The sequence below is a fragment of the Lytechinus variegatus genome, chromosome 3 (assembly GCF_018143015.1).
Source record: "Lytechinus variegatus isolate NC3 chromosome 3, Lvar_3.0, whole genome shotgun sequence".
In the NCBI taxonomy this organism is placed as follows: Eukaryota; Metazoa; Echinodermata; class Echinoidea; order Temnopleuroida; family Toxopneustidae; genus Lytechinus; species Lytechinus variegatus.
This window is the reverse complement of record NC_054742.1, coordinates 1,008,177-1,033,803: the sequence shown is the minus strand read 5'-3', so window position 1 is coordinate 1,033,803 and position 25,627 is coordinate 1,008,177. Positions and strand designations below refer to the sequence as shown.

The 25,627-nt window shown below is 37.7% G+C and overlaps 2 protein-coding genes across 2 annotated transcripts; one reads left to right on the top strand and one right to left on the bottom strand.

The window, feature by feature from the left end:
* The first annotated feature begins 918 nt into the window (after window positions 1-918).
* Window positions 919-13,781, top strand: LOC121411940 (toll-like receptor 6). Its single transcript, XM_041604852.1, has 2 exons — window positions 919-3,948; window positions 13,740-13,781. Exons 1-2 carry the CDS (start codon window positions 919-921, stop codon window positions 13,779-13,781), a joined length of 3,072 nt encoding a protein of 1,023 aa, XP_041460786.1.
* Window positions 13,782-14,555: 774 nt separating this feature from the next.
* Window positions 14,556-15,822, bottom strand: LOC121409925 (the record flags this gene model as incomplete). The annotated part of the gene is made up of 2 exons (XM_041601709.1): window positions 14,556-14,677; window positions 15,293-15,822. Coding segments are annotated over 2 exons (531 nt in total), but the record flags the coding sequence as incomplete, so codon positions are not given.
* Between the last annotated feature and the right edge of the window lie 9,805 nt (window positions 15,823-25,627).

Genomic DNA, 25,627 nt, shown 5'->3' with positions numbered 1-25,627 from the left:
CGTCATCATCAGTTCTACGTCATTACCCATTATTTATCGAATATGCATGTATATCTCGTGAGCTTTGGTGAAAAATAATGGAAGCTAGTTTAATTTATTAATGAAGAAGGAGAAAGTGAAAGGAAGAGTGAGAGAGGGAGAGAGAACGAGATAGAGAGAGAGGGAGAGAGGTAGGAAAAGGATTGAAAAACCTCTCTGTATCCATTTTCATAAAAACTAAAATCTTTAGATATAAAGATGAAATGAATTTTTCAAGTAGTATGCGTCAGCACCATCAACCACACACATTAAATTTGGCATCTTCAGGAGAACATGAAAACAGATGAAATATTTAAATACAAAATGAACTAAATATCATTCTGCTGCTGACAAATGATTTATCGTTGGTATTATCCATTCCAGTGTTCATTTTGCCGTTTCATCTCAAACTTTTGATAACACACCAGGGTGGATAATGGGATATGCTGAAAAGACCTATGTATTTTCATAAGAATGCATATCCGTCTGTCACGGTTAAAATGGAAGGGGTATTTTCTGAGGCATGAACAGAAGGAGGCTGGAGTCAATAGCTTTCTTCTTTCAGAAACTTAAACTAGAAGTTTATTCAAGTCAAAAATCGTGTGTGTGTGGTGGATATTATGTCACCAGTTGCATAATTTTGATATGACAACACTCTAAAGTAATGTTTGTAAGTCGCTGTTAATGAGACGATCTTTTTTTCTTGAGGATAGTCTTGTGCTCCGTCGCATACAACTGCACTGTAGTTAACAACCTTGAACATAATGCTATCACTTTTGAAAGTGTTTCGCAGATCAATTCAACTGTGATCATATGAATAAAAATTGTTGCAGTTCATCTCATTTGCTATCAAGATTAAAACAAACTTACAAACCTACTTTAAACATCTTATAATTAACCATGGCAAAATCGACGAGAATTCCAAGGAGAGTGAAAATTCAGGAAGACCGTGTCTGCTTTTTATTCACTGCTGACGGGTTAGGGTTTTTCTTCTTTTTTACACTAATACTGACGGGACCAAACCGACATATTCTGTCTGCCTCTGCGAACAAGACGGTGGAAACCTTTGAAGGATGTCCAAAAACATGTTCATGTGGTAAAGATTATCCAATATTTTTCGTGGATTGTTCCTTGCAAGCGATTCAAACGCTATCAGAAATCACCTACCCCAGTGGAATCTATCGCCTTCACCTAAGCAACAACCTCATTCGCGAAGTACCTAGCGGTGCGTTCCACAGCTCACGATTTCTTGTCTACCTTACTCTGTCCCATAACCTTATTGAAACTCTCGGAGAGGGTTGTTTCGATGGTACATATAACTTACGAGAATTATCTCTGTCGGTAAACAGACTAATCGACGTGAGAGAATTGCACAAGATATCATGGGTGGACACACTTTTACTTTCTTTCAATTCCATCGAAAATTTCGTCCCCAAAGAACCAGATCCATTTATGCTCCCCAAGTCTCGGCTTAAACTGGACCATAATAACCTACATGCACTAAGACATATCCCATACAGCATTTCCGACCTATCAGTATCTGGCAACCGATTAACTGTATTTGATGCACACGAGATGGAAAATGCAGCAATCCTAGAAATACTTAGTATTTCAGATAATTTTCTGACATATATCCCGGATCTCCGAAATATGTCTCGCCTGCAATCCCTTGATCTTAGTGGAAACAGAATTCACTCTCTACGTGCAAAACTACCGAGTACGCTGGTCACTCTTAATCTGAATCGTATGAAGCGATTGTCAGTCCTTAGCATAACATTCTTCAGTAAATCGCTATCTATTCGAATAAGCAGTAAAAGCTTAATACTGGGTTTAGATCAGTTGGAGGGTGTCCGTTACCTACACGTTGAAGAATCAAGCGTTTCAAACAAATTAAGTTTTCTTCATATGCCTAGATTAGTAAGTTTGATCCTTATTTCATGTGGGCTCATGGGAGAGTTTGTTATCTCAACGACCCGAATGCCAGTACTGCAACATCTAACATTATCTAATAACCATTTGACAAACATAGCTCTTTCCAGTATAGTTCATCGCGGAAATGATGTCAATGAGACACATCAACCTCTCATAAAAAATATAATACTAGATGGGAATCATCTCAGTAATGTATCGTTCATAAATTACCTCCCCGAACTGCATCTTTGCAATTTAGAGAGTAATGATTTGAGACATATCTCCGTAAATGATTTTACTAATATTCTTAATCTGAAACAAATTTCACTCCAGTATAATGCGATAGTCAGCCTCCAGGGATTCAAATCTCTACCTGTTCTAAAGAGCGTGTTTCTTAAAAATAACCGAATAAAAACAATACACCCTGAAACATTTTCAGACTGTCCGCAACTCAGATATCTTGATCTCTATGGAAACGAGCTTGAATCATTTCTGATTCCATTTGATTTGACCGCATCGATTGAATTCTTGTATCTTGGCAACAACAGTATCGCACAATTGGATGTAGATTCATTTTCTAGGGCGCATAAACTTCAGGAACTTTTCTTGGGAGATAACAGACTGCAAAATGTCAAACTACTACCTATTCCCACGCTGAGATTTCTAAACCTGTCAGGTAATCTCTTCAATAGCATCGAAAAGGTTAATCTAGAAAGCTTTTCAAACCTGAGTGAATTAGACTTGAGTGAAAACCCAATAGAATCTGCAATTAAAATTGAAACAAATCTACCGCCAATTCTGAAACTACGTTATTGCAAGTTAAGAACACTTTCGTTCCTGGGAAATTCATCATTTGAGGAAAATCCCAACGCTTTTAATTCTATCGACATCACAGGTAATTATATTTCTGACCTCTCGCCATTTGAAGGTACATCAAAAATGTATGGTTTGATCACGTTAATAGCAGCCGATAACCAAATCCGCAAAGCCCCCTCAATGTTCTTTAATTTGACTTATTATGATTTGGCTGGAAATCATGTAGGTCCAAATTTGAATGAGTCGATCAATGGGTGTGAGAAATTGAACTTTCTGAGTTTGAAGGATAACATGATATTGTACATATCTGCTGATTATTTTATATCATGTAAGAGTTTACGGACATTGGATCTAAGCTTGAACCCACTGAACGAAATTGGACATTCTATTATAAGAAATGGAGAAGTCGGAATCTCCTTCGATTTTTCTGATTCTCAATTGACCCAAAAAGGGTTCAACAGAATAATCAAGGATAAAAAGATCAATACACTGACCATCAACAATTTACCAATATTTGCCCAGGGTGCTAACGTTACAATCCTGATTCCCGAATTACGGACCCTCGACTTCGGATACAATCGTTTGATAACTTTACCAACGATTGCCTGCTGGAGGTTAATTAATCTGATCATTTGTCACAATGAACTACGAGAAATATCTGGAAGTGCATTCTCGTCTCTGGGCTTGCTAAAGAAGTTAGACGTAAGCTACAACAGATTACGTCAGATCACTTCAGACATGTTTTCCTACACACATCATTTGAATCAAATATTTTTAGCGAACAACCAAATATCCAAAATTTCCGAAGGAGCGTTTGATGCTCTGAATCATTTAGAGTCACTCATTCTGTCTAACAATGGTATCATCATGCTTAGTTTTAACAACCTTCCGCAATCATCCATGATAACACATTTTGACTTCAGTAATAACGCATTTTGCTGTAGCTGCCAGTCATCGGCAGAATTTCGGCTGTGGCTGCTCGCGTCGGATGTCGACCCTGTCATCTGTCAAAGTCCTACCAGGTTCCGAGGAATAGATCTCACTACGATTCTCGAGAAAGAACTGTGTCCTCTCGTTGAATCGGATAAAGGAACACCAGTGGAGGAAGATGATGATGGAGAAGAAGAAGCAAGCGGCTTTGACTTATTCGATGACCTCTTCATACCAGATATATTCTATCCGTCTGAAATGGACATTTGTGAGGTATTGTCACGACCTATAAATTCGACAAAGATGCCAAACTCTGTCTCATCAAATACATTGTACCATTACCCGCTCAAATATTTATATATCTATTCTTACATTCATGCACTTCATTCTTATTTATTTATTTAAAATTAAATCCGTTTCATGAAGCTAATCGTCAATCGACTTAACCAACAACTCAGACATATTATGCGAAATAGTAGACAGGTGCCTTGACAAAGTTTTGGGTACAGAATTTACAAAAGCACAATTTTTTTGCATGTGGGTCATAATTATGTATCAAGAGCAACAATGTTAGAAATGATTCCTAGAATTGAGTGACTTGCATCCTTTTTTGAAATATTCATTTATGCAAAGTTTCTGCGAATAAATTAAAATAAAACATTTTAACTTACCGTAGAGAAAAAAGTAAGAGTCGAATTTACTGTATGTGGGTCATTCTTAGATGAATCTTCAAAGGTGAATAGGATACCATAAAATGTTTGATTCTATTAGATATGCTAATTCATGCACAATAATGTGTTAATATGCAAAAACAAACATTCCACCAAATCACATGGTATATCATTGTAAACAGTGGCGTAACTACGGGGGGCACGTGCCCCCCCCCATCGGCTAACCAAAAAAAAAAGAAAAAAAGCGGGGAAAAGGAGAAAAGAGAGAGAAAGCAAAAGAACCTAGTGGGAAAGAAGAAAATATTGTTCATTATAATGTTATATCATATTATAATTATGTTATGTTACATTACATAAGAAACATATTTATCATAACTTTATGAAACATAATTTGCTCAGGGCCTACGTCTTCATTGTTCCTGGTGCTCGCATTGTCTGTTTAACTCTTGTACTAAATCCTCCCGTTTTCAAGTCAATATAAACCAAATATATTTCCTAGCACTTGAGTTATCATTGTTGTGTGTAGTGACATATGCTTCTTTTTCATGACTCAAAAAGTGATTGCCCTATGTTAAGGTCTTCATATATATGAAATATTTCCTGTCCGTGATTACGTTCGCATTAGTGGATTGGTGAGATATGTCTGCTTTTCATGAAATCCTAAAATCAGTCCTTAAAATGTCCCTTTCTTCTGATCTGAATACAAAAAAATTTCAGCTCGCGCTTCGCGCTCACATCATTTGGTTAATGAAATGCGTATGGTCCTAGTTAATTCCTACAAAGAAACCTTATAATGCCCCACTTCAGGTCTGAAATATATGAATTTTTAGCTCGCGCTTTGCGCTCGCGTTATTTGATTAGTGAGATACATATCCGTAAACTTTAATGACATTGTCCTTAGAATATCTCTATTAGGTCAGTATAATTGCCAACTGAGCGCGCTTCGCGCGCTCACTTAGGGATTCAAAAATTTTGCTGGTGCCCCCCCAATGCCATGCCGTGACCCACGGTACTCCACTGATTGTAAAAGGGATAAATATTTTTCCATACTTATCATTTTTGAATAGAGCATTAATTTTTAATAAAAGTCAGTGAAAATCAGCATAAATTGTTATCATGCAAATTATATCAAAAGTGTAGATGTAAGAAACATACAAAATCGGTACTTTTAACAACTAGCACATCAATGATGTGGAGCTCATCCGACTTCTCGCAACGAAATTTAACACAATTTTAATTTCAGCCCAGTTGACACTGTAGTGAATCATATTGGTGACATAAATTGAGGATATAGTATTGAAATGGATGAAGAAATGATATAGAAGCATTTTTTGTGATATATAAATAAATGTCTTATAAATTAAGCATAAATAACTTTCTAGTCAAAACCTCTTAACTCTGTGTAGAACCTTGGTGAACCTCATGTAGCTCTCAGATGGAACCAAAAAAAAATCTAAATCCATTAACAAATAAATAAATAATTTTGGGGGAAATTTGAAAATATATGAATAAATTAGCATATTTATTGAATTTCAAAATTCTGTGTTGAAATTTTGTATCACAAACTCGAGCTATCATATTAAGCAAACAAAATTGAAATTGATCAACAAATGAAAAATAGTTTTTTTTTGTGATTTATGAATAAATTTTGCATAAATTAACATAAATAATTATCCAGTCAAAATTTCGAAATTTTGTGTACAAGTTTGGTGAACCTCATAAAGCTTTACCAGATGGAAGAAAAAAAAGTCAAAATCTGTCAACAAATAAAGAAGAGGCAATTTCTGTGATTTCTGAATAAATTTCGCATAAATTAGCATGATTAATTTTCTACTGAAAATTTCAAAATTCTGTGTAAACGTATGGTGAACTTCATGAAGTTCCACCAGATGGAAGAAAAAAAAAATCAAAATCGGTACACAATTAAAGAAGAAAAAACATTTTATGTGAATTTTTTAAAATATGAATAAAATCATTTCGCATAAATTAGCATAAAAATTGTTCTGGTCAAAATTTCGAAATTCTGCGTAGAAGTTTGGTGTACCTCATGAAGCTCTACCAGATGGAAGCAAAAAAATCAAAATCGGTCAACAAATAAAGAAGAAGCATTTTTTTGTGAATTTTGAAAATGCGCATGAATTAGCATATTTAATGAATTTCAAAATTCTGTTTAGTAGTTTTGAATCCCCCACCTAGTGCTATCATATAAAGCAAACATAATTGAAATCGGACTTGAAATGGCGAAGAAGTAGCATATTGAAATTGTGGACGACAGACGACGGACGACGGACGTCACGCCACGGCATAAGCTCATCTTGCCCTTCGGGCCGGATGAGCTAAAAAGCCTTTTTAATTTGCTTATGCCTCATTTTTAGATAGAGTATTAATATAGTAGATAAGGTGTAAAAGGGTGATCAATGGGGCCTCATGTAAAAAAAAATGTTTGTATATGCAAATTTTATGCAGGAAACACAAAAATCACCACATCTCAACGTAGCGATATAATAAAAACCAATTTTGGCATGTAGGCCATTTCTATGACTGCAGATCTATCGAAAATGAAAATTCTATAAAAAAACACAAAAAAGTTAATTGTTTTCAAACAAAACTCATGGGATAATATATAAAAAGGACAATGACTTTACCAACCATTCACTATTGAATAGAGCATTACCTTTAGATAGGATTGAATGAAAACGGTGACTGGAATTTAATAACCGGGTTTTAATTTATGCAAATTTTATCAAAATTACAGGCATGTATATGTGACTAATGGAGTTGTATGAAAATAATGTCATATGTTTCAATAGCGAACATTGCACCAAGAATTTAAGGTAACCTTTCTCTTAAACATCATCAACAAAGTATTTTTGTATCTGCTTCTACGTGATCATGGTTAGCGTGTAATTATGTATGACCCGTTCCCATTAAAAAGAAATGTGGTACCAGAAATGATAAAGACCTCATTAATACAGGTGATAATGATTGGCAGGTTTATGTGTTTGAGCAAAATCCAAGAATTATTTATTTTCAGTTTTCTGATCTTGTTTTGAGAAAGCTTAACTTGTGTCATTTATTCCATTTCTTCCATTGCAAGATATTAAACTATAATTGATATATGGTAATTATCTGCTCATTAATATAGATTAGCATATTTTGGCAACAAATGTGATTCTCAATAACATGTTCTGTGAAGAAAATTAATTGCTTGATCTAACAAAGATATACAAAACGTTTTGCTTTTCTTCGTGCATTGTGGTATCTCGTTATCCTACATGTGTACTGCTTTGTGAATTGCTACTTATTCACGGCTAACAAAACAACAAGAACAAGTGAATTGCGATTTGTCGTGGCTTTAATGAAAATAGAGATGAATGTGCATCTTTACCAATTCTGCTTTTTGTGTACAGTGTATGAATATCATCACATATACATATACCGATAATGTCTGTAACCAACCGATACCCTTGTTTAATAAGCTCCTCGGAGAGGGGTTAAACCCCCGGCTAGAAGGCCCCCCTCGTAAGTTCTTCAATGTTTAAAATTCATGGCTGTTTTCCCACTGGTTCCCTGCTAGCCGGACCGGAATCCCAGCACAGCTATTAATTATGAGCTATCGGTGGATTACAGATGACATAAATATAGCATATAGAGATATATGAATGCCCATGACTATAGACCAGCCTGCCCGCCTTTAAGATCAGGTCAGGCTAAGATTAAACTTTAAGCATGACACAATTATTTCAGTTTAACAGCGTTCTCAAACATTTGTATGTACAAATAGGTCCCCCTCACCTAGGTAACGAGTGGGGACCTGCAACTTACATAATAACATAACATAATTGATTAAAATCCACATGCCTGCCCTGGCATGGAAAGGAAAAAAGGAGGTACTTTAATAATGCGCCTCTTACTGAAATCATGCCCCCAGAACTTCAACTGCTTGTTTTTCAACAACACACAAGGCGTCAACACTCCTCCCAAAAACGAGTAAGGGCGAAAACCCGCCTGCCCACTGGCCAAAATAGGACAGGAGGATAAAATTCCCTTACGGCCCACTTATGCACGACGATCGTTGTTAGGATTGGTGTGCGACCAGGTCAAACACCCTCGAATTTGGATTCGTGTTACGCTCTTCTATCAGCCTAGGCTCTGCCTAGATTCTGAAATTAACCATGAAAAGTATACCATCACCCTCCAACTACTTCATACACCATTCATTATAGAGTATCATATAGATTCAACAAATACAACTTCCCTGGAAAATATAAATGCAAAAGTACTTGTACCCCCCCCCCCCCCCTAATCACACTTTGCCAAGATCAACTACTGCTGGTATTCAAGCCAACTATAGGTATCCAATTTTCATCCCACTGAAAATATTGAGCCCCTTAAAGGAACTTTAATAAAGGAAATTGAATTCAGAAAGAAATTTGTTTCACCAAACGAAATTCACTAATATGGCCATACTCTGGCAAAGGGAAGCAAGGTACGAAAGTATCACTCGTTGTAAATGACCAATGCGTGTTCGTCATTAACATATACATCAATGCAATTAAACTAAATAATATTTTCTTCAATATCTTTCCCCAAAACGATCATTTCTTCACAATTTCTGCCTGAACGGGCAGCACACAACAGATATTTAAAAACCATAACTCAAATCTGACTGATGCGTGAGCTGCTTCCTATACCAAAGGTGGGCAGTATTAATAATAAATACACCATGACAAAATTACCATACAAATTCACATAAGTATACCAACATACTACGCCTAAAGACCTGAACATTCGGCTGAACTTGAAGAAGCCTAAAAATTGGGACAATACTTCCGTCTAATTCCTAAGGAGTCCGATGCAGACCCGAGAAATAACTTTATCTGAAATGAAGCCTATGCAATCTTATCAAACATTTCTTCATATATAATGCTCATGGTAGAGGAAAATAAAACATACATAGAAATTATGAATTCATAAACATTTCTTCTCAAATGACCTGAGAAAATTATAATTTCAATCCCCAGATTTTTTCTATAACCATCCATAACTTGGATTTTTATGACAACTCACATGAACGTTTGAGGCATAACCTGCTTCATAGTAATTTCAAATTGACTTCTTCCTTGCAAACAAAAACTAAATAAACAAAATAACATTAAGAATGCACAAGGACAATAAATACACAACCATATCCATAATATGCAAGAATCCCCCCACGATATATATGTCAACATCCCCCTTAATTATAACTAGAGGATGGTAATGGGGAGGAGGTGGGAATTTTGTAAGCACGCTTTACACATGCACCGTCATCTCTCTTCATTGAAAGCCAAAACGAAAATGAAGCATTCCCCGCACTTTTATCCGCGCATAGCTCAACCGCGGCAAATGTCTGGCATTGTGCCCAAATTCTTTGGCGCGGGCGCCAAAAAGCGCTGCCCCGCCCTTTACGGGTCGGGTCACGAGCCCTTTCTCGGGCAACCACGCCCCCTTTCAAAATCAAAACAAACTAAAATGTGTATTTTGCTAGCCCGCTAATAAATCATTTTAAATCGTCAAGCCGTCTTTAAAATCCATTATTCACGGCTAACAAAACAACAAGAACAAGTGAATTGCGATTTGTCGTGGCTTTAATGAAAATAGAGATGAATGTGCATCTTTACCAATTCTGCTTTTTGTGTACAGTGTATGAATATCATCACATATACATATACCGATAATGTCTGTAACCAACCGATACCCTTGTTTAATAAGCTCCTCGGAGAGGGGTTAAACCCCCGGCTAGAAGGCCCCCCTCGTAAGTTCTTCAATGTTTAAAATTCATGGCTGTTTTCCCACTGGTTCCCTGCTAGCCGGACCGGAATCCCAGCACAGCTATTAATTATGAGCTATCGGTGGATTACAGATGACATAAATATAGCATATAGAGATATATGAATGCCCATGACTATAGACCAGCCTGCCCGCCTTTAAGATCAGGTCAGGCTAAGATTAAACTTTAAGCATGACACAATTATTTCAGTTTAACAGCGTTCTCAAACATTTGTATGTACAAATAGGTCCCCCTCACCTAGGTAACGAGTGGGGACCTGCAACTTACATAATAACATAACATAATTGATTAAAATCCACATGCCTGCCCTGGCATGACCAGAAATACCCAATTATTCTTGGAAAATACGTGTTTCAGGTGGCCTAATTGCCAAATTACCGCCAAACGAGAATATATAATTTATTTATATATGATCGACCGCCAACAAACACGTCAAAATTTTACTCGTATCTACCAAGATATTCAATAAATCTTAGCAACCATTACAGGATCATTCTACTAGTATTCACCAACGTTATCATCCTTAGTGCTTTTACCAGGGGGGGGGGGGGTACCAGGGAACATTGCTCATTCCTCCATTACAATGTATATCTAGGTTATCCATAACTGACCCCAACATGATTTAATGCATGCATACATTGAACGTAAATGCATGAGCAGCTAAATAACAACAAATGATACATTATGAAAGCATAGACACACTGGTGAAACCGGCTCCAGACCAGCCAAAACCCTTATTCATACTATCGGATCGGACGGTCTGGAGTCGGTCACGCCGGAGCGACTAAGGTAAAATGTATAAATACATACTCAACGAAGATATGAAAGACCAACTTTTAACTCACTGATAAATCTGTCCAACCCTTCATCGGCCAGATGTAGGCCATCAGTTCTGTACAGCGAAATGTCATTATGGGATATTGATGGATGCGGTATGGCTTTACCATGAAATCTTGCAGCTAAAGCCTTGGCGTACCTATTGGCCGCCCTTCTCTTTAAGTCCAATTTACCTTGATCTCCTGTACAGCCAGCGGGGTACCAAACCCTCTCCAAAATGTCCGACCACACTATTTGAAATTTGTCCTTATTGGCGTCAAAAAGTCTATACGTCAAACTAGCCAGCTTCTTCTTGGACAGTGCCTCAATGTCATTCGTTCCTACATGCAATACTACTACTGAAGGCTTTGGTTCACTCCGACCCATCTTATCTAACCAATCGCTTACCCCTTCAATTCGTAGCCCCCTTTTCCCCAACCAGCGGACCGACGTTCCAAGTCCAAGGTCAGCCTCGCCGGTGTTCTTCGCCCTGCGATGTGCCCAAAACACTATCGAGTCCCCTATGATCCACACCACAGGTCCTGTAATAGAAAACAAGAAAAGAGGGCTGGGCAGAATTTTGAAGTATGAAAATTTCCCCCTGAAAGGTCTGCTACCCTTCACCACCCCTTCATCACGGGGTTTTCCCCTCCAAGATACAATGTATGTAATCACATTTTTGACCCCTCCCCTTAATCCTGAAAGCATTGATATTAAACACGTCATTATACCGTTGTAACATTCTCTCTAAAAAGCAGAATGCTCGTAATTGTGTGATATCATTAAACCCGCACTTACTCATTCAATATTAAGCCCAGAGTTATTTTGATGATACATGTATATTGATATCAACATGTACAGGGGGGGGGGGGGGGGTCGTTATGATCAATCTGATGTTCCAAACACCTTCCAATCAATATAGTACTATCCCTTTCTTCCTTTTGTATAATGTAATAATGTATAATGTATAAACACATTCCAACCAATATATAATAATGTATAATGTATAATGTCTGAGCACATTCCAATCAATTTATAATAATGTATAATGTATAATGTAAAATGTATAAGGTATAATGTATAATGTAAAATGTATAAGGTATAATGTATAATGTATAACGTATAAACACATTCCCATCAATATAGTACCATCTCTTTCTTCATTTTGTATAAAGAATGTAATAAAGTATAATGTATAATGTATAATATATGATGCATAATGTATAATGTATAATGTATACTGTAACAAGGGCTCCTTTGTAAACAAGCCTCTTGGCACTGAACATACCACCCTGCTTCTGAATAGGGCTGAATAAAATAAAACAATACCATGTAAGCAGATATATTGAGAATTATACACCCAAATATCCAACAACCCATCGGCCACGGCTTTGATTAAAGCACATGTCCTCGTGTAAAGTAAACGCGTTGTGACATTATTGGAAGATAACTTACACCTGATTTTGGTCAAAATGTCAAATAACCTAAAATCATCATTTCATATATATTTTCGTTCTTTTTTTTTTTTTTTTTTTTTTTTTTTTTTTTTTTTTTTTTTTTACTTAACCATGTCGAGTCTTATATATCTCCGATGTGCACTCGAAACCCAACGCCCCATGCGTTGGATTTCTTCATCCGAGCAACCGGCCATGGCAGCGGTCGTAGCCGCCCCAATACGAAAGGAATGCGATGAAAACATTGCCGCCGGCATATCCCCGTATGTCAAACATCGTTTTATCATGTTTCCAAATTCACGCCTAGTTAGCGGGAGAGCACCATATGAACAAAAGAAGGCTCCACCATTCTTTGGGCGGATTTCTAAATAACGAATAACCGCCATCACAGGGCAGCTAACTGTCCCCAACTCTGGTATCGAAATGGTGCACCCATTTCCCCGCTGGTCAGTCTTTGACTTCCTTAGGAATAATTCCACCCTGCGATGCGGTGCATCGCCAGTGACCCTAACATCTGTGTGCTGCAGAATAGACTCACATCTATGCCTGGACTCTACTGTCAACTCACTAACTCTCAACAAACCATAAAATGCCACTGAAAAAGCAGCAGAGTACATCAAAACATCGTAATGACTACCACAAACATGCCTCAAGTAGGCGAGCATTCTATTTAACACAGACAATGTGATTGGATGCCTAGCATCTCTTCTCAAAGTACTTCGCCTACACCCTTCAATTAACCTTGTAATCACAAAACTCTTGGTCACATCCTTTAGCCCAGATGAACTCATATAAAATGCCAACCCAGATATGTATGTTTGAATAGTAGACCCTGCATATCCCATAAAGGATAAATAAGAAATGAACTGCGCCACCCATTCTACATTAGGGGGTAGCTGGGGGTCGTATCCGTACACTTTACAAAATTTCACGTATGCCCCCAAGGCAATAGAGTAAGTTGTGTGTGTTCGAGCTGCCCTAGAAGCCATCAGCAGTCGACTTCTCTCGATAGCCAGCTCTTCCAAAGACGGACTGGAACCTCCACGCCCTCCCGGGCGGCCCCGGTGCTAACGCATGGAACCTCGGCATCTGAAATCGAGATAGTGCATCAGCTATACCATTATCACATCCATGTACATGCCTAGCCCTCAACACTATATTATTGCTTAAACATATAATCACCACCTTCCTCACCAAAACCATAATATCAGGGCATAGCGCCGACTGCTTGTTAAGTACTGCCACCACGGCCTGATTATCACAATTAAACAATATATTCTTGTCCTTTAGCTCCATGCCCCAAATCTCCAAGCCTACCCAAATAGGGAATAGCTCTAAAAAAGCTATAGACCTCCTACCGGCCTGGAAATCAGCAGGCCACCTGGATTGAGCCCACCTGCCTCCAAAGAAAATTCCAAAACCAATGCCAGCCGCCGCATCAGTGAAAAACTGAATTTCCTCGCTTCCAAACCAGCCTGGAGCCCGGAAGAAAACTTGACCATTAAAATGTGCCAAGAACTCCAACCAAACCCGCAAGTCAGCCTTAGCCCCTCTCGTCAACCTAACCATGTGAAAAGGACGCTTAACGCTCTTAGTTAAGTCAATGAGCCGTCTCATGAATGCTCGCCCTGGAGCAATTGCCTTACATACAAAGTTTAGACTACCTACAATCGACTGAATGTCTCTTAGGGAAATTTTTTGTTTCTGTACCGCCCAATTTAATTTCCCTACTAATTTCTCAATTTTGTCCTCCGGTACCCGAACCTGCTGAGAAACGCTATCTATTACCAGCCCAAGATATGACAACTGTGTGGTCGGGCCTTCCGTTTTTTCTCGCGCTATGGGCACCCCAAATCGTTCGCAAATTGCTTCAAAACAATGCATTGCCCGCCTGCAATCCTCCGAGGCAGGGCCGCCTGCAAAAAAGAAATCATCCAAATAATGGACAATATTTTGCGACTTCGCAACTTTTCTCGCGCAAAACTCTAAAAAAGTACTAAAACATTCAAAAGTGGAACAAGAAACTGCGCAGCCCATCGGCAAACAACGATCAAAATAGTAACGACCATCTATATACATCCCAAGCAACTCAAAATCTTTTGGGTGAACAGGCAAGAGCCTGAAAGCTGACTTAATGTCAGTCTTTCCCATAAGGGCACCCCGCCCCAATTGCGTCACAATATCTACCGCCGAATCAAAGGACGAATATGTTACTGTACACTGCCCCTCCGGTATGCCATCATTAACTGAATTTCCCCTGGGTGCCGATAAATGTTGAATCATACGGAACTCCCCTGGGGCCTTTTTGGGCACCAACCCCACTGGTGAACACCTCATATTCTCGAAGGGAGGAACAACAAAAGGCCCAACTATCCTACCTAAGTCCATTTCATCCCTCAATTTCTTTTTCAACGTATCCATGTGTTCGAATGCTGATTTCAGGTTTTTAACAACCAATGGGACCCTGTCCCCTTCAAAATGTAATGAAAAACCAAACTTAAAACCATTATACAAGCACTGAGCATGCTCCTGATTAGGATAAGTAGCTAACATGGGCACCAAACGTGCTAACTTAATAGGGGTCGGAGCAATAGACGACACCGCACTAGCCGTAGACCTATTTACTGCCAGCGGGACTGGAACCGGCCCGCCCTTGGCTACACTGCTTAGCCCCATGACCTGTCGCCTGGCAGCGGGAACACTTGTGCTCATAGATGCAAGCTTTGCCTCGCATGCACTTGCCTCTATTAAAGGCAAAGCACACGCCTCGGCTGGGTGTGCCATTGGCTCCGGGTCCCTTTCCTCCGAAGGGAAAAGATTTTCTCGCGCCGTACTCCCCTCTGTAGAACTGATGGCGAGGGGCATGGGGTAAATTGTGGCGCTGCCGCGGACCATTAGAGGCCACCAGCATCAACCACAACTCGGCGTCGACGCTCGCCCAGGATCGCCCGGGTAAACGCGCCTGCTTGCTCCTAAACTGAGTGTCATAGTCACGCCAGCCATAACCTGCAAACGCACGGGCTGCATGCCTTATCAAATCCATATATTTCATGAGCTCCCTGCTCCTTTCAATGTGCTTCTCAGCGTAAATTGAGGCAAATACTAGAAACACCGAAGTCCACTGCTCTACCGACATGATTTTCTTAGCCTTTGATTGAGGTTGAAGTTGCAAACCAAGACCAGATCCCGATTGACACAAACTCAAAGTGGTGTCACCTACACTCAAGGCCCCAAACTCATCACGTGCATTATTATGCTTAAGGAGCACTCCCAAATCTATATATTCACTTGCCCAAATTTTTTCCTTCAGTGAGATAGCCACTTCCACACCTAGTGGGTCGCATGCGCTAATAAATGGTTCCGGTGCCCCCAACACGGCAGAAAGCCTAGGCGCCTGGGGCTCAGATCTCTCAACACCGACCTCCACTAAATCTAGGCCTAGATCTTCGGCTACCCCTGCCGACCGCGCCGGCACTGAAACTGCTGGCTGAGCCTGCCCCGAGCTACCGGTATCCGACTCCTGAGCTACTATCTCATGCCAAGCAATAGATCTGCCCACGGGCGCCTGGCCTTCCCGCCCCACTAGATCTAGATCTAGCTCTGCCATTTTATCACCAACTTTAGACCTAGGCCTACCACTTTTTTCATCAACATCGACAACTTGAGACTGAGAGGGATTTAACTCACCGCTCCTTCCTGGCCCGTTGTTGCCGCCTCCCAGCCCCAGATCCACACTTGCGGGGGTTGACGTCGCCCGTGGACCTCTCGGCCGACCCGGCCTCCTCTTCGGTGTGTCATCTCCCTTCCTCGCACCTGCGGTCGTTATTTTCTTGGCCTTAACCTTTGGCATGATCAACTCGCGAAACTAGAGTTAGACTCGAAGCTCCGTCACTCAGCCCAAGTCCAATGAATCCTGGATGCAATCACCTCCAAAGTTCAATCAAGCGAACCGCCAAGAAAAAATTCAATCCTGAAGTTGCAAACTGAATCTTTTAGGTCCACAAATCGGCACAGCTAACTTAGTCTTAGTTCTACGGCAACAATTCCTGAGGCTGAAGTCTGAAGACAGTAAAAAACTGAAATCAGCGTCTGTATAATCCAATAAAAGTATGAATCCTTTGTGTAGATATCCGGTATAGGTAGCTAGACAAATGTCGAAATATCTGCCACCTAGGCCTAGTTGCCAGTGCCGAAAGAAAATTTTCAAAAAATTTTGTAAGCACGCTTTACACATGCACCGTCATCTCTCTTCATTGAAAGCCAAAACGAAAATGAAGCATTCCCCGCACTTTTATCCGCGCATAGCTCAACCGCGGCAAATGTCTGGCATTGTGCCCAAATTCTTTGGCGCGGGCGCCAAAAAGCGCTGCCCCGCCCTTTACGGGTCGGGTCACGAGCCCTTTCTCGGGCAACCACGCCCCCTTTCAAAATCAAAACAAACTAAAATGTGTATTTTGCTAGCCCGCTAATAAATCATTTTAAATCGTCAAGCCGTCTTTAAAATCCATTATTCACATAAATTAACATATTTATGCAACAAGTTACGATTTTCAATAATACTTTCTTTTGGAGAAACAAAAGTATTTGATCAGATATAAAATATGTGTTGTTTACAGCATAATAGTTGTTAAAACAAATTGAATTCTGATTTACATATATGAATAGATTAGTTGCTGTTTTACGTATTTGCATGAATTAACATTCTTATGAATGTTTTTAACACGATATTGTGATGATTGTAGCTACTGCCGTTCGAATTCCTTCCAAAGATGCATTGGACAAACTATACGTAAATGCACGTTTTTAACAATGCCAACTTAATCTTGAGTTCTCAGAAATATTTTTGGAAACAGAAAATATTCAATATCATATTCAACCATTAAGAAGTATTTACTTAAAAAATAATATATCAATAAAAATGGGAGTGAAGAGTGTATTTGATAGAAAGCTTCTTTTTTATAATACAATGAGCTTAAAACATTAGCACGGACTACAATGGGAAATTAAAGGGGTACTCCTGGCTAAAAAAATATTTATCTAAATAAACAAATTAGCATTCACTGAGCAAAACTCTGAAGAAATCATCAAAATCTGATAACATATAATGAAATCAATTAATTTAAAAGTATGGCACTATTTTGTGAAAAACAGTTATAAGCACGCCGTCGTGAATATCATGCAATATGTTGGCTAATGATGTCATGTCCCAACTTTTCCGTCTCTTATATGTCATTACATGAAATTACAATTATTTCATATTCTCATACATTTGTGTATCATGATTACGATGCTACGACTCGTCTTGGTAAATTGCACACTATGATAAATTTGCAAGAAGATAATGCTCATTGGGCAATTATTAGCATGAATAATAATTCATTCAGAAGTCTCCTTGACTGAATCACTGATATTTTGATGTCTCTTTTTCTTCATTGAGTAAGACGTCTGGTAAATTCTGACTTAAAGGACAAGTCCACCCCAACAAAAAATTGATTTCAATAAAAAAAGAAAAATCAAACAAGCATAACACTGAAATTTTCATCAAAATCGGATGTAAAATAAGAAAGTTATGACATTTTTACATTTCTCTTTATTTCACATAATAGCTTTATGCACATCTCGGTCGGCATGCAAATAAGGGAAGACATCACTCACTCACTCACTATTTCTTTTGTATTTCATTATATAAAATATGAAATATTCAAATTTTCTCCTCATCGTCCTGTGAAACAGAGTTTTATTTCTCCCTCAACATGTGGAATTAACATTGTTTAACATTTTATAGTTCAGCCTTATTTTCAAATCTGAAAAGTTGAAATAATGTTGTATAATTCAAACAATAAAAAAACAAAATAAATAGTGAAGGACATCATTGATTCTCCCATTTTCACGTAACTAACTTATGCATATAACTATCTTATGAAAACTAAGCGAAACTTTAAAATGTCGTATTTTTCTTATTTTACATCCGATTTTGATGAAATTTTCAGCGTTATGCTTGTCTGATTTTCCTCGGTTGATTCATATCAACGTTTTTGTGAGGTGAACTTAATATTTAATATATTACACATCCCCTATCCAATTTTGGTGCATAAAACAATTGAAAAAATACAAGACTTCCTCGTTTTTTTCTTTTTTGTTTGGGGACAAGGCCTCTTCTTTCCAGCACCCTTTTTTTTTTGGGGGGGGAGGGCATGTCCCCATGCCCGACCATGATTGATACCCATGAAAATGCTGAAAGGGTAGAATTTACATGAAAAAACTTAATGACATTAATTCCCCGAAGTAACATGTAACATCACCATTGAATTTGAAAAAGAACTAACTTTTCACAATGCATTTACCATGTTTATGCTTAAAATTCGTTTACCATGATTATGGTCATCATAAATAAGTACAGGATGTCAATTTATAAGTTAAGTTTTAAGCATATCATGGGCCACAACATAATTCAAATATACATCAAAATCGGTCGAAGAATTCAAATTATCCAAAATTATTTCAATAACATCACTATAATCATTAATAACATCAGCTCCGATAATAGACTTAGAATATCGCTCGTAAAATGTCTTCCTGGTTAATGGTCATCTGTATAATCGTGTTTTTAATCATGGTTAAGACAATTAATCTTATAGGTGTTATTGATTGTATCTTTATGTATTCTCATGAATTAACCAACAAACCACACCAAATGACAAATTAACCAAAAAAAAAGTGCGTACCACTAAACAAAACCAACCAATTTCAAAATGCTTGGTACACATATTGCTTCGCAGTAAACATGCATTCTATACAAACGACCTTGCATGTATCTTGGGAAAAGGTGAAGAGTCTTTAATGCCGTATTAATTTGTAAAGCAGAACGTATCTTTGATGCGAAAGAGGACTACTAGTATATATAAGGTGGTGTTCTTATCTCTCAATAGAAATTTGACTACCACTTAATATGATATATTTTTGTTGTTGTTTAAAAGGGACACATTCTATGATAACTTTTTTGAACGAAAATTTTCTTTACGTGCCTGATCGAGACTGATATATATAAAACAACATTTAATAGCATTGCTTTGTATTTACTGTTTCTGTTATGGTAACTCCCGTAAGAACTCGGCAGGAGAGCTTTTCTGTCGGCTGTTTACTAAGAAATGAAATTGATACAAAAAATATGATATAGTTAGGAATAAGCAAAGGAGCTTGCTGATTCCCGAGGGGATAATAGGCAGAGCAATTTTGTATAGGTAAAATAAAGATGTGCATCATGCGCTATACAGTGCGTCCCAGAATAAACGAAACCGAGATTTAGCGATCATTTTTCATAACTTAATCATAAATAGAATAGACAAATGACCCACCAATTTAAAGCTGAGAATCTCCTCTTTCATCTGATATTACTAAGGTTATTTCTTATTCACGCATGAGTGAGCAAAAACAATTTGAAGAAAAGATACCAAAAAACTCATTTGGCGGGGGTATCTGGGTTTCAAAAAGAAAACCACATTTCTGAAAAGTTCAATATCTGCTCTTTAATTTGGTGCCTAAATTACAGAAAATGGTCAAGAAATAAAAAAGTTCTGGCCATTTGAAATAAGGCTTGTTGAAACCCAAATACCCCCCGCCAAATGAGTTTTTGGTATCCCTTTTTCAAATTGTTTTTGTTCACTCATGCGTGAATGAGAAATAATCTAAGTAATATCAGATGAAAGAGGAGATTCTCAGCTTTAAATTGGTAGGTCATTTGTATATTTTATTTATGATTAAGTAATGATAAATGATCGCACTGTATACACTAAGAATTCAATGCTTGTCTCAAACTTCTGCTGGACACTTAAAACTTATCCTGTGTAATCGTAATTTATTTAATCAGAATCTTCAACTTTAAAATATTCGTTCAGATGGAATGGCTTTTCTGAGTTTATCAAAACGATATTTACTAAATATATTTTACGCAAATAAATAGTTGTCCTCTTTGCACCTTCCTTTACTGAAATACCTTTATATCACAATGGGTTAACCCTTTATAATGCAAAGGGTTAATTATCATGATTATTATTAAACCGTTTTTAGTCAGCATATAAAAAAACATTTGTTTGACTATCTTAACTAGATTTTCCCCATGATCCCTCTTTTTCCTTAGATATCTAGTTTGTTAGAAAAAAAAGACAAAAGAAGATGAGAGGAAATGATGACATATATCTTGTTTAAATGGTATAAAATTATTCATTTTAGAACTATATACACTGTTCACACTGGATTTTGATTGAGATATTTTACACAAAATCAGACAGGAAAGGAGGGAAAGAAAAAAAGAAAGAGGGGAGGAGAGAGAACGAGAGAGAAATATTGCATCGAAGAGAGAGGGAGAGAGAAAGGGAGAGATAAAAAGAAAGTACCTTTGCCTGTTTCCAACTGTTTTTCATGATACCTTTCCCCGGGTATATGGAATATTATTGATGATTTTGAATAAGGTAATAAGTCCTCTTATCAGTCAATAATAAAAGATTATTTATTATACCCATGCCATACAAAGTTCGCAATGCTCATTTCTACTTAGGTTTTCACTGAGTGCACCTGATAGTATCTCGCAAGTCTTGAGGTAGGATGACCGGATAGATCACAATATTCGTGTTTCATCTCTTCTTACACTACATACAAATGATGAGATATCTATTAATTTTAATTTGCCATTGTTTCCCACTAATCTGTGGCATTGACATCGATCTTGAAGGGCTAATTAGTGACTACCAAGAAACATCAATAGTACCTTCAATCGACATTGCTAAACTCAAAATAGAAGAACTTGTCAATGATGGAAGAATCCACAACATATCCATCAATTACACTCGGTATAGCTTTTCTTGTTTTTCCCAAAATCCTGTTGTCGGCCCATCCATTGCTGCTCATGCTTACCATACTCGCAAAGTTGCTGCGTTTATTGGACCAGGTTGTATCAAGTCCATATTGGGCTTGGCCGACTTAGCATCAGCTTGGAACGTTCCTTTGATAACTGGTGGGGCACCCGGTTTCGATCTAGCAGACAAGGAACGGTACAGTACCCTTACAAGAACTTCGCTGTTGGTACAGCAATATGCCAACTGTTTCGAGGAGATCATGAACTTCTTCGGATGGAAAGTTTGCTCTTGGATACAGTTTGCCGAGTATGGTTACTGGGGAGCGATAACGGAGGGTATTGAAGAGTTGATGCCGAAACTGGTGGAAAATAATTTCTCATTCTATCGTTTTTTGCTGACAAATTTTCAGCAATCATGGATTGCTTTAGACAAAGCCGTTGTGAATTCCAGAGGTAAGATTGCTATCTTTCAAACATGTCTTATTCTTAAAATGATTACATAGTTCATACTTCTTCAGAGAACATACTTTTATTTTTCTTATTAATAATTACGAAAAGAAATTGAGAGATTGCAGATCAGAGAATATCTCCGAGAATTGTTATTAATTTTATCATTACATAGTCCGATTCAAAAATGCCTTGAGAAATTAATCGTAATGCATTATTTTCTATCTCAGACTTTTAATTAAATTCCAATGAGTCTCCCTTTTTCTGGTGTGATGGAAATGACAGTTTCTGGAAAAAATATTTCGAATCCTAAATTTCCTTTATTTTCTCTCGATATGATTTTTGAAACGGTAAATTGCCAATCGACTATTGCCAACTCGTCCACTCAAATGGTAAAAAAAATATTGGGTAAAATTTTTACCACCACGCGGATAAATTTGTGTCCAAAAACTTTGTGGCATTATTTTACCAATGTGGAAAGCACATTGTCCATTAAGGTTAAAAATAAGCAGCAATTACTTTAGAATGCCCAATGGTGGTTGGACACATAATTCCCCTCATGGAGCAGTTTTATCAATTACTTTTTTTGGAGTGCACCACATGGTCTACCTTCATTTAGTCTAATGCCATAATACGTCCATCAGCATTTCTCTAACAACCACAATTTTGATCCAATCATCACTTCGTCTAATCACCAACTGGAATGATGAGTGGACAAAATGGCAATTAGACCATTTGGATAGTTAATGAACTGCCGGTAGACCAAAATTAGTAGACGAGTTGGTATTTGGAGGAATTTGCATTGGACCAATTGAAAATAAATCGTTTGAAGAGAGTGAGCTAAAAACTATGAAGATCAACTTTGGTCATTTTAGATATGGGCATAGATGTGGATCGTTAACTTTTTAAGGGAAGCTATCTTGCGAATAGATTTTCCGCACATTTCTGGTAGTTAGGGTAGCACAAACATCAACAGCAAAATTTGTTGTAAAATAAGGTTAGAAGCTAATCATCATAAAAACTTGTTCAGTATGGAAGTCAGCATGACGAATAGACTGTCTTCTTCAATTTTCTCATTGGAAATATCCAATGGAAGATATTATCGCTTCTTAAAGGAGAATGAAACCATTGGAACAAGATAGCTTGTGTGAAAACAGAAAAATCAAAGAAACAGATCAACGAAAGTTTGAGAAAAATCGGACAAATAATGAGAAAATTATGAGCATTTGAATATTGCGATCACTAATGCTATGGAGATAGCAAATTAGCAATGCGACAAAGATGTGTGATGTCACTTGTGAACAACTCTCCCCATTACTCTAGAATATATATTTCACTAGAATTGCCTCTTTTATTACATCTATCCATAAATCATGTGCTCTGTCTACATGAAGGCATGTAATGCATATTTTTAAGAATACATCATGGATAAAGAGTTTGTATCATCATAAGAAAAAGCAAAAAGAGACATTTTGAGGGTATTTTATATTCCACCAAAGGGAAAGTTGTTCATCAGTGACATCACACATCCTTGTCGCATTGCCAAAGTGAGGATCTCCATAGCATTAGTGATTGCAATATTCAAATGCTCATAACTTTCTCACTATTTGTCCGATTTTTCTCAAACTTTCTTTATTCTTATTCTTTGATTTTTCTGTTTCTACACAAGCCGATTTGTTCCTAAGGTTTCATTCCCCTTTAAATTGTTTATGCTCGTTTTATTCATTTAGTAGAAACCGGCAAGCGACTTGTTAACAGTGATATTCGAGCATACTGTTGTCCCTTGAAACTAGTTTTTGAAATTAATGATCGCTCAAGCCTACCTGGCTGCCTGCCGTTGGTTTATTAACAATTCGTTTAATGCCAATTAGTCCAATTGTCAACTCGTCTACTATCATTTGGTCTACCATCAGTTTGTCAACTCACCACATGGCCTACTTTCATTTAGTCAAATGCCATTCCGTCTAATAACCAGTTGGTCCAATAGCCATTTAGTTCATATACCATTTGGTCTAATTGGACTAAGTGTTAATTGTGTAAAATTAATGAAGATGAAATGACCAACTGGGGTCCGTTGCAGAAAGAGTTAAGAGAGTGTTTAAACGCAAGTAAAAAAAAATCAATCGCAAGTCCCAAATGCGCGCTGTTGATTGGTTGAAAATCAAGTTGCGCATGATTTGTAGAGTTTCGATTGATTGCACTCTTTCTGCAACGGGCCCCTGCATGAAACGAAATGGTCATAGACGAAATGGTGATTAGACAAAGTGATGATTCGACCAAATAATAACACATAATAATACATGAGATTTGTATAGCACATTTTCCATCTTGTTTAGATGCTGAAGGCGCTCCAGAGCAGAACAACAAAAACTTTTTACATAATTATAATATATGTCTGAACAATAATCAAAAAGCACTCTTGAACAGGTATGTTTTCAGGTTGCCCTTGAAGTTGGTCCCTGAAGTCTGGGTTTTCAAACTCTGTGGAAGAGAATTTCACAGGTCCACTGTTAGAAAAAAACCAGAAGATTATACAGAAGAAAAAAGTGAAATACATATTTTACAGAAAGAAGTAACCAAAGGATTCTGTAATTGTTAAAACGGGAAAGATTTCAGACAATCTTTATAGAATTTCACAAAACTGGTCTGTTTTAAAAAGGGGGAAACAGTTTTATTACAATGAGTTTGTAATGGTAACATACACCACATATCTATTTCCTGTAATTTTACACAATTTCATGTAACATTACACAATGTAGTATGATTACAAGTGTTCTCGAGACTCTGCTGCAGGGTTTTCTTTTTTAGTAGAGATTTTCTAACAGTAGGCCCTGCGTGAACAAAGGCCCGTCCCCGCATAATTTCTTAGCAACTGGAACTTGTAAGAGATTAGATTATGAGGATCGCGAATTTCTTGAGGGTGGGTAATTATGCGTCAAAGACTTATTGTAACTGGGGAAGTTCCATCGAATAAAAAAAAAATCAAAAGAAGGATTTCAAAAACTATGCGTTCCTTCAGGGACAACCAGTAAAGAGTTTTGAATAAAGGGTTGATAAGGCTGCGCTTGCCAGATAGAGTTACAATACGCGCAGCTGAATTTTGCAATCATTGCAATTTCCCAAGTTGAGAATCTGGTAAGTTGTAGAGGAGGCTGTTACATAAGGATATCACAGAGCACAAGGAAGGATCACCAGTCGTTCGCAAAGCCATTCGTATGTTACGAACAGCTTTATGAAACACCCACCAGTTTCTCTGTTGCTGAGTGAGATATTTTCTTATGACGCCAATATTGCGCAATTGATAATGAACTGATCTGCAAATCTGGTTGGACATGGACATGTGAGAATAAAAAAGAACTCCAAGATTGCGACATGAATTTGACAAGGGGATGTCATTGCCTGAGATAGAAATGGAATCAATGTTGAGTTTGTTAAGTTGAAACTTTGAACTAAAAACTCACATTTACTATGGTTCAAAAGTAACGAGTTTGACTTCAACCAAGTGTCAATGTCCATTATGCATCTTTTAAGATTACACAGGCCTTGTGTGGCACTAGTTTGATTGGGTAAAAATGATACAAAATTCCGAATATCATCTATATCTATTTAAATGATAGTGAACAGAGTGACGTTTACAAAATCTCTCGTAGCCCTGTCAAATAACTGGAAAACAAAGTGGACCCTCCAACAGAGCCCTGGGGGATGCCGCAGACCAATGGCATAGATGAAGAGGTAACACCATCTTGGAGGACTGACTGTGAATGGAATGAGAAATGAGATTTCAGCCATTGTAGGGCCTTGCCCTGAACACCTTAACTAGTCAGAATGTTAATAAGTAAGGTGTGGTCTACGGTGTCAGACGCAGCCGACATATCTAGGA

Coding starts and splice junctions, on each gene's coding strand:
- LOC121411940 (XM_041604852.1), top strand. CDS start 919: ATGGCAAAATCGACGAGAATTCCAAGGAGAGTGAAAATTCAGGAAGAC. Junction 3,949..13,739: donor CTGAAATGGACATTTGTGAG/GTATTGTCACGA, acceptor CTTGTCCTTTAG/CTCCATGCCCCAAATCTCCA.